This window comes from Hipposideros armiger, unplaced genomic scaffold (assembly GCF_001890085.2).
Source record: "Hipposideros armiger isolate ML-2016 unplaced genomic scaffold, ASM189008v1 scaffold_936, whole genome shotgun sequence".
NCBI lineage: Eukaryota > Metazoa > Chordata > Mammalia > Chiroptera > Hipposideridae > Hipposideros > Hipposideros armiger.
Genome location: NW_017732286.1, coordinates 457,177 through 467,909, shown reverse-complemented (window position 1 = coordinate 467,909; position 10,733 = coordinate 457,177). Strand labels below are relative to the sequence as shown.

The 10,733-nt window shown below is 38.1% G+C and overlaps 1 protein-coding gene across 1 annotated transcript in view; it reads right to left on the bottom strand.

The window, feature by feature from the left end:
- Positions 1-9,711: 9,711 nt before the first annotated feature.
- The window catches only part of TM4SF1 (transmembrane 4 L six family member 1), a 7,338-nt gene continuing 6,316 nt past the window's right edge, over positions 9,712-10,733 (bottom strand). The window contains exon 6 of the mRNA XM_019630704.1: positions 9,712-10,052. Coding sequence (XP_019486249.1) covers positions 10,038-10,052 — 15 coding nt within the window. The 3' untranslated portion in view covers positions 9,712-10,037. The remainder of the gene's footprint in view (positions 10,053-10,733) is intronic.

Sequence of the window (10,733 nt, the reverse complement as noted above, 5' to 3'; positions counted from 1 at the left end):
CTTTTTAAGAGACTGATAAACTGTCTTCCAAAGTTGCATTCCCACCAGCAATGAAGAGTTCCTGTTGCTTCACATCCTCAACAGTGTTTTGTATTTTGGCCATTCTCACAAGCTTGTAATGGTATTTCCTTTTAATTTGCATTTCCCTAATGACATCTGATGTTGAGCATCTTTTCATATGCTTATTTGCCACCTGAATATCTTCTTTGGTAATGTGTCTGGTCAGGTCTTTAGCTCATTTTTAAATCAGGTTGTTTTTTTATTGTTCAGACTTAAGAGTTCTTTATATATTTTGGATAATAGTCCTTTATCAGATGAGTCTTTTGAAAATGTTTCCCCCCACTCTCTGACTTGTCTTCTCATTATCTTGACAGCATCTTTCACAAAGGCAAACGTTTTACATTTTAATGAAATCTAGCTTGTCAATTATTTCTTTCATAGATTATGCCTTTGGTGTTGTATCTAAAAAGTCATTGCCATTCCCAAAGTCATCTAGATTTTCTCCTATGTGTTCTTCTAGGAGTTTTATAGTTTGGCATTTTACATTTAGGTTCGTGGTCCATTTTGAGTTAATTCTTTTTCTTTTTTGTCTCCTGGATGTCCACTTATTCCAGCATCATTTGTTTACAAGACTCTCATTGCTCTATTGTATTGCCTTTGCTCCTTTGTCAGAGATCAGATGACTATATGTGGGTTTATTTCTGGGCCCTCTATTTGGTTTCATTGATCTATTGGTCTATTTTTTGGTCAATACCACACCGTTTTGATTACTATTGCTTTATAGTAAGTCTTGAAGTCAGGCAGCTTCTGTCCTCCAACTTTGTTCTTCCTCTTCAATATTGTATCGGCTATTCTGGGTCTTTTGCTCTCCATATAAAGTATAGAATTTGTTGGTATCCACAAAATAACTTGTTATTATTTTGATTGGGATTGGATTAAATCTATATAGATCAAGTTGGTAAGAATTAACACCTTGACACTATTGAGTCTTTCTATCATAGAGAACATGAAATATCTCTCCATTTACTTAGCTTTTCTTTGATTTCTTTCATCAGCATTTTATAGTTTTCCTTATATAAATCTTGTACATATTTTGTTGGATTTATACCTAAATATTTCACTTTTTTAGGTGCTAATGTAAATGGCATTTTGTTTTTAATTTCAAATGCCACCTGTTCATTGCTGGTATATAGGAAAGCAATTGACTTTTGTATATTAACTTTGTATACTGTAAACTTACTGTAATTGCTTATTAGTTCTAGAAGTTTTTTGTTGATTCTTTTGGATTTTTTACAGAAACTATCATGTCATCTATGAACAAAAAATTTTATATTTCCTTTCCAATCTGTATACTTTTTATATCCTTTTCTTGTCTTATTGCATTAAGTAGGACTTCCAGTGTGATTTTGAAAGGAATGGTGAGAAAGGACATATTTGCTTTTTTCTTGATCTTAGCAGGAAAACTTCTAGTTACTCATCATAAAGTATGGTATTAACTGTAGATTTTTTGTAAATGTTTTGTATCAAGTTGAGGAAGTTCTTTCTATTCCTAGTGTGATGAGTTTTTTTGTTTGTTTGTTTGTTTGTTTTTAATCATGAATGAGTGCTAGATTTTGTCCATCTGTTGATATGGTCATGTGACTTTTTTCTTTTTTAGTTTGTGGATGTGATGGATTACATTAATTGATTTTTACATGTTAAGCCAGCCTTGCATACAAGGGATAAATGCCACTTGGCTGTGATGTATAATACTTTTTATACATTGTTGGGTTTGATTTGCTAATACATTGTTGAGGATTTTTACATCTGTGTTCATGAGAGATATTAGTCTGTAGTTACCAGGTAATTGCAACATGCAGACAGGGTTAAGAACCCCTCTTCTAAAGGTTAAAAGGAAGAAGAAATATGTGAGTTCTTTACATGTAGAGTGGCTATTGAATCCCAGAGTTCACGGCTTGGATAAGGAAGAGGAAGATGAGGCAAGAATTAACTATTGTTTTTATATTTTTTAATGGGCAAAACAATGTATCTGAAACAAAATTTTATACTTTCCAATGAATTTTTATATAGGATCTAATTTAATCAGATTAATGCTAGGCAGTTAGAGATATTATTATTATTTCTATTTTACAGGTTAAGAAATTGAGGCTCAGAGAGAAAACTAACTTGTCCAAGATCAACAGTGATAACCCATGAGCTTTGAGCAACAGCGGTTCGAGTCCAGCCCGAGCTGAGCTGCCGCTGAGCTGCCAACAGGTGGCAGGATGGCTCAGCTAAAAAACAAAAAAAAATTAAAAAATAAAATAAACAGTGATAACCCAAATCCAGGGTTCTTGAGTGAGACCCAGCACTCTTTTTATGATTCTTCAGCTATTCAAATTTCTATCATTCTTTAGTTACTAAAATGTGCTCATCAAATAAGAGTCCTGCAGTCATTTAATTTCCTGTGGTATTAAAGGGGAATGACTTTCAAAAGGAAAAAAAAAAAAAAAGAGGAACCTTCAAAAAGGCAACTGGAGAGAATCACCAAGCTCTGGTCTATGGAAGCTGGTTAGTTTGCTTCACCTTCAGAAGCAGAGCTGGCAGGGGGGTGGCAGGTGTGGAGCCGTGAGAAGCGTGGTGCTCAGGGGGGGTCACAGGAGCCTCTGTAGCACTTTTTCATTCTTTCTCTTTATACCTGAGCCTTGTTCTCTCATCTGGCACAACTCCACAAACCATCAAATCCTGATGCCTTCACCTATATAGGGAGCCTTGATCATGTGGACATGAATACTTCTTTCATTATACGAGTTGAGACACATGTTTGCCTGTAGTGTACTGCTTCCCTGGGACAAAGAAACACCCAATCACTCACTAATTACCTGACTCATAGGCCACCCTGATCTTCTAGCTAGAGACACCAAATAGTGAGTCACCCAGCTTGCTTTTGCAGAAGCTGGCTACTCATATGTCATTTCATTTCTGCCTCTTTCCAACCTCAAGCTTTGCCTGCCCCACATCCATGACATGTCCTTGTCCCCCATACCTCTATACCCATGTACAAGGGGATGTATGGCAAATGCAGATGGAAGTTGCTTTTCAACCACTGCAGAGGATCTTAGGTTGCATATACTACTGCTCATACTCACATACAAGCGCACCCCAAGATAAATACATTGGGATTCAGAAATGGAGTTGATGAGAGAACTGGCTGGATACTAAAGTACGTGATGAAATGAAATGTCTTATATCTCTGCAATTCTGTTGTCTTTCCCACACAGAAAAGTCTCCCACTTGAAGACCAAGACAACTACAATAGAATTTTTTTTTCTCCAAAATTTTGACATTAGAAATCAGGACCTGCACCTGCAAACCTAGGGAGCTAGATTGCTTAAAGGACACATAGTGCTCCCCTCGAGAATTGCAGCAAGATCCACAAGGGTGGTAAACCTTTTTGACAGCAGAAGATATGAATAAAGCACATCTAAGTATCTGTACATTGAACAGACAGTAACTAATTATACTGAGAATTTTCTTCTTTCATCCTAAACTGGTTGTCATTGAAGGATTCCTCTAGCATCTATCTTCTACTGCCATTTAATGAGTTTACCTTGTTTCCAGCTCTGTGCTTTTATTCTCATCTGCTGTTCACTTTCTTTCCAAAGTGGCAGCCCTAGATTCTGATAGTTAAATAATTTGGCAAGTTTTGAGTTAAACAAAATTTTCAACAAGATTTCTCAGAGCTTCTGAAATGTTAATGTGCATGGTGAATGTTCAGGAGGGTTTGTATTGTGTGCGTTAGATCCCAGACTTTTTCAAGGGTGTCTCATGGAGCATCTGTTTAGTTTAGAAGATACTGATGAAGTCCCAGACAGAGACGGGTATCTCTTCAACTGTTCTGGGTTGAATTGTGTCCCCTCAAAACAGATATGTTGAATTCCTAATACCCAGTACCTCAGAATATGACCTTTTTTGGAAATATGGTCTTTAGAGAGATAATCAAGTTACAATGAGGTCAATATGCAATGTGACTGACTGATGTTCTTAGAAAAAAAGGAAAATTTAGACACAGAGACAGACATGCAGAAAAGGAAGATGGCATGAAGAGATACAGGTAGAAGATGGCCTTCTACAAGCCAGGGAATGCCTGAGGCTACCCGGAGCTAGGAGAGAGGCCTGGAAGAGATCCTTCCTTAGCATCATCATGGTCCTGCTGACACCTGATATTGGACTTCTGGTATCCAAAACTGTGAGACAATACATTTCTGTTGTTCTAATCTACCTAGTTTGTGGTACTTTGTTACGACAGCCTTAGGAAACTAATACATTCCCTAGTATCCATTTTTCTAGCTGGGTAGTAGACAAGTTAAGTTCAATGTTTTTTCTCTATACGTCTCAAAAAACTACCTTTGAATCTTTCTATAAAAATCTTAAAAATAGCACAAATACCCATTCTTCTCCTCTTCCATTGTAACAGAAGTATCAATTTTTATCTAGGCAAGTGGCCCACTAGACTAGAGGTCAGCAAACTTACTTTGAAAAGAACCAGATTGTAAACATTTTAGGCCTTGTGGAACATATGTTCACTGTTACAGCCGTTCAGTTCTGCCTGAGCAGGAAAGCAACCACAGAGAATATGTAAACAAATAAGCAAGGCTATGTTCCCATAAAGCTTTACAAAAACAGGCAGAAGACAAGATTTGGCCCATGGGCCATAGTTTGTGGACTTCTGATTATTGAGCACCTACTGCATGCCAGGCACTGTTCTAGAAGCTGGGGTACCATAGTGAACAATATTGTCAAGGACTCTGCCTCATGGAGCTTGGAAAATCTTGTTCACGGCTGTGTCCTTGGCCCCTGGTGCAGGGCACACAACAGGCAATCCAGAAATACTGAGCCAGTGAGTGATTGACAGTCTCTCAGGCAGGAAGACATGAGCCAAGCCTTTCGGGTGCTGGGCCAGGGGAAAACTCTGAGCCCATTGAGATGCTAAGTAAAGCACAACCAAAAAATCTCCACTGGCAGTTTGATTCCTTAACAAGGCAAAAACAAACAAACCAACACCAATGAGTTCTTGAATGCACCAATAAATAAATAAATAAATAAATAAATAAATAAATAAATAAATAAATAAATAAAAAGAATGATCACTACAACATATTTCCTGAGATGCAATAACTGGAAACAACCAGAATATCCATTAATCAAATTATGGGTCAATAAACCACCATGTATTCAAACGACAGAACACTATACAACAAGGAAAAGAACAAACTAGTGCCACATGAGACAACACACATAAATCTCAAAAACATTGCAAACTGAAACCATCCACCCCCACTGCCAGCTTGGACACTGAAAACTGAAACCATAAGTCATTCCACAACTTACTGTCTACATTATCACAATTTTATTATTCTGTAGTCTTTGTTAGCATAGCTTTGCTATTCTAGAATACTCTTCTCCAGGCAAATAACTTCATTGTTCATTATAGAAACTTCCTGAAAGGCCCATCATCTCTTCATTAGAAAACATCAACAGTTTATATCTCAAGAGTCTTTGAACCTCTCACCTCAAAATCCTTGCCTTGCTGTTCCCACTTACACTAAACAACATAATCCTTAGCAATCCTATTCAAATCTTCACATTGGAAGATTCACCTTAAACCAGATTCAAAATCTCAAATTCAGCTTATTCCTTCCTCCTCCAACACACTACCAAAGTTCTTTCAAGGTGACATCCTCCTTGATGGCAGTAAGCAGCATACTCAGCTTTCTTTTATTAACAAATTGTTCTGGTGAGATTTTGGGAGCCAATATTCAAGAACATAATGTTTAGTGAGAAAAACCAAACACAAAAGAGAACATGCTTTATGAATCAATTTATATAAAGTTCAAGAACAGGCAAAATTAATCTATGGTGATAGAAATCAGAACCATATTTATTCCAGGTGTGTGGAATGGTGGTGCACTGCATATTGCCTGGGAGAGGATGTGAGAGTTTTCTGGGTGCTGGAAAAGTCCTACGAGTATAACTTGATGTAGATGGTGGTTACCTGGGTATAAACATATGTAAAGTATTCACTGAGGTGTACATTTTTGTGCACACTTTACTAATGTAAAAAAGTGATTTAAATAATAGGTTAAAATTTTTTTAAAAAGGTTGAAAATGTAATAGGTGCCAGAGATTATCGGGACAGCTGACTGCAGTTTTAGAATCACGGCTTTCGTCAAGGGGTTGCCTTAAACAATATGGAGTTAGGTATTCGGAGAGATCCCAACCTGGCTACTTTGGTTTTGCTTTCAGGCCCTTCTCAGCATCTTCGACATCTGAGACTCTAGTGGCCATTGCAATTGGCCCTGAGCCCTGCATATGCATCAATATTTGTACACATGTGACAGAGAGGGGTGTGGTGAGAATTAGCAAGTGGAATGCTTGACAGTCTTCTACTTGCAAGATGCAACTTGTGAATATATACACCTTGAAACTGCCCCTCTCCAGGAACTATTATTGTGTTACTCCTAGAAAAACCTAGTGTGGGAAATGTTGCGTAAAGAGACTTGCCACCCCTTTCTCTGTTTTAAGGATTTAGCTACATTAGTTGAGATGACGTTTAGAATTGTGTCAAAATTGTGGGGACAGTATAGATGGATTTCTTTCCCATTATTTGTGACATTCACCCAAATTGTCCCATGTAGCAATAGTTTGTTCTTTTAAATTGCTGTAGAGTAGGAAAATGTGTGTATATGTGTATGTGTGCACGCTGTGTGTGTGTGTGTGTGTGTGCGCGTGTGCATGTGCGTGCACACACACATTCATGTATGTTGCCAGTTGATAATGAGCTGTTTCAATACCCCTGAGGGAATTTCCAGCCAAATTGAAGGGTTTAGAATATTACAGACCTAGAGTGTGAGCCATAAATACCAATAAACTAGGACAGATGGTAACTTGTGTAAGCTGTTTCCTCCGGGCAATGGCAATGTCTATTATGAAAGAATTAGCAAACCAAGGGAAAGTCTGAGTCACTCAAATTTGGGCTCTGAGACAGGGATGACTGAGGGTCACAGGGAACCTGTTGAAGCCCTCTTAGGTAGGTGGAGTGGCTGAGTCAGTGATGGAGGTGGTAAGATCCCAGCACCTGGGGAGGATGACAGAGAAGGTAGAAGGGGCAGAGGAGAGGAGCTGGAAAAACTTGTCTTTTCACATTAAACTTACCTGGATTTGAATCATAGCTTTCTCACTTGCTAACGATAGGGCCTTGGGCAAATTACTTAACCTCTCTGAGCTTTGACTATAAAATGGAGACAAGCACCACATTCTAGGGGCTGTTGAGAGGTTTCCGTAAAATAATATGTGTAGAAACTAAGTGCAATTACTGACATAATGAAGGAATGCAATACATGGTTGCTGTTATTACTATCATAATTAATAAGTATTATTGCCATTTCCTTTGAGGATACATTTAGGAAAACAAGGTGCTTATAACTGATTATTATGCTTCTTTTTTGGATTCTCTGTTGCAAGGGTTCCTAACCTGGTGTCCAAGAACTCCCAAGAGGCACATGGATAGATATCTGTGAGAATGGGTGTTGAACTTGAATGGGGAAAAAATGTCATTCTTCTTATTAACCTGTAATGAAAATTTAGTATTGCTTTATTATGACTGCATGCAACAATCCATAGTATCAGCAATACTGATCATGGTTTGAACAACAACACAAAATTGCATATTATTTTTGTATCACATTAAAATTGTTGCAGGTATCTCAAAATTTCATTTCAATTGGAATCGTATTGCAAAATACAGTAGTTCTTGACCCACTCATTCGACCACTGCTAGATCATACCTGATCACTGTTTTTCTGTCTACAGGTGTTGATGTGGTAGAGCTGGCTATCAAGACAAACTATCTTATAATTTTCAAATATATTTTGATAAGATATTTTAATGTGTTGATTTACTTTGTAATCTTATGTAATTTTTCTTGTTGGTTTTTTTTTAAACTTTATTGGGGAATGATGTATTTTGGGGGGGAACAATGTGTCTTTTTCAGGACCCATCAGCTCCAAGTCAAGTTGTTGTCCTTCAATCTCAGTTGTGGAGAGGGCAGCTCAGCTCAAAGTCCAGTTGCCATTTTTAATCTAGTTGCAGGGGATGCAGCCCACCATCCCATGTGTGAGTTGAACTGGCAACTTTGTTGTTAAGAGCATGTGCTCTAACCAACTGAGCCACCTGGCCACCCCTATGTACTTTCTTTTATGTGTTTTTAAACAGTATTCTTCAAAGGAGTCTGTAGGCTTCGCCAGACTGCCAGACGGACAGGGGCACGAAAAAGATTAGGACCCTTTGGTCAGGAAACCACTGCAGGCCACCTTACAGGCAGGAGGAACTCTGCTAACAGCCAGAAAGCTTCTTTATTAACTTGCTTGTTGGTTGCCTAGGGAAATAAACACCTGTAGAGATGTAGATGTGCACAAAACCAGCTCCACCTCTGTGTCGCAGGTTTCATTTCACTTTTGGTTTCGTGCTATGACTTTCGACCAACCTCACTGTCCTTAGTAAGCATATCAAAGCCTTCTGTTGGGTCATCGGAAAAGTCATGATGGATTTTTGCAATGAAAAACATAGAAAAATATGTCATGACTTTTCTGACGACCCAATAGTTGATGATTCTCTGTGTTCCTTAAAATACAGCCATAAATATTTTTTTTTAGTAAGGCTTGACAACTAGAGATAAATACCTTCTCTTTACAGTGGCCATTATACCTTTGCTCCACCATCTTACAACAGCACAACAGAACATTTCTTTAGACAATTCCCAAGAGACCAGGGGGTGCTGTGACTTGAAAGAGCCTAACTCTATACGACACATATAAAAGGCAAGAGAAAAAAATGTCTGTTACCTTCCCCAGGAGCCTGATGTCCGCAGCACCCAGCAGAAAGGAAAGTTACCTAACTGAGGTGATGAGCCCAAGGGATAGCTTAGCAATGATAATGCATGGATAGTCTTAGAAGATAGAAAAGGAGGGATAAGATGAGAAAGAAAAAGTAGGATAAAGAAACCAGAAGAGCCCCTAGCAATAGGGGCTGCACATCCTGCAAGCTGGGGGGGGGGAATATATATATATATATATATATATATATATATATATATATAGAGAGAAAAGGAGGAACTTTAAACAAAGGACAATGACACTGAACAAGAAAAAAAGTGGTAGTGAATACTTTATTTTGTTGTATTTAAACAAACAAGATTTAGGGTTATTTCCTCAGTATCCCCCTCCCCTCTACCCCCCATCCCCGCCATTTTCTTATGGTGCTGATCAACTGTTTTATTCCGTTTCCCATCTTTCTTCCTGTACAATTATCCAGGCCTTTCTCTTTTTAAATACATGATCCTTAAGACTTGTCTTGGAAGGACAAAAAGCTTTCCACGTGTTACAAAAATTGAGGATCTGGTAGTACTGGAGGCAACTAGGAGCACTATTTTGACCGACTCATTTAGCTTGGAGCATTCTCAGTCAGTCCTTCCGCTCTGGGGACAGGCCTGTTTCTCCCAGAGCCCGAAATAGTTCAAAGAGGCCTCATGTTAGACATTTGTAGGCATATGAATGGGAAACACCATATAAACAGTGGAAAAAAACATCTTTTCAAGTTGTTGGATTTTCTCCTTCATGATCTTAAAAAAAGCAACTAGAAATCTTCCATTTAATAAACACAAGCACATGTATATACAATAGTAATTGGAATGTAATGTTTGTAATGTTTTTCAAAAACAATACTTCAAGCCAGAGTTTACCTCAGATATACTGAGGACTGCCACTCAGTCTATAAATTACCTCAAGTGTGGCTTATTTTCTCAGTCCTTAACAAACAAAAACGTTTGCTAAGCTCAAACACTGACATCACGTGAAGATGCTAGTCTTTACACACACTTATAAAAGTAGAATATAAGGAGTATGATACACTAGTACAAAGTTTTACAAATTAATACAAGTAAAATATATAAATTACAATGAAATAAAGGAAGATTTTGGTCCTGTCTTGGGGTGGTTCTTTTAACAGTCATATTGCTGTAAAGAAAATGAAATATGCATTAGGTATGATCAGGCTAAACGAACAATGGTGACATTTCAGTCTTTTAAATTCCTGTTTTAAGCAAACATAACTGAGCTCCACTTCAGCAGAGCTTTGACCAACAATATTGAGAGCTTAGACAATGCTCACACAATGTTTCCTAAACAAACCAGACAGACCCGTTGTCCTCTCTGAGTAAAAGCTGCAGAAAGGGACCATGGAAACTAGCTTACCAATGCTAGGTTGGCTTTGAATGTGTTTGGGGTAGGCTTTTAATCTTAGGGATTTGAGAGATAATGCCATGAGAGTTTCATGCAGGTGTGGGCTCAGTGTGGGTAACCTTTCCAATTAAATGCTACTGAGTTACACACTTGACTCATCTACATTAAAAACCTTGAAAGTCACTTTTGTCTTATAAACAAAGGTAACAGATCTGCACTGCAAGGTTTGGGAAGAAGCCATCCCTACTGTGACTCAGATGCTAAACCCAATGGGACTATTTGCTCTCCGCCAGAGGAGAGCGTCACTCTGCTAAACCACTACAACTCTGGTCATTGACATACGCGTATTATGTCCATCCCCAAAATGCATGAGTGCTGAAATCCAGTTGGGCCTCACCTAATTTAAACTCTGCCTTGTATGAAGTTCAAGGCTAAAGAGAGGTTACATTATAGTAA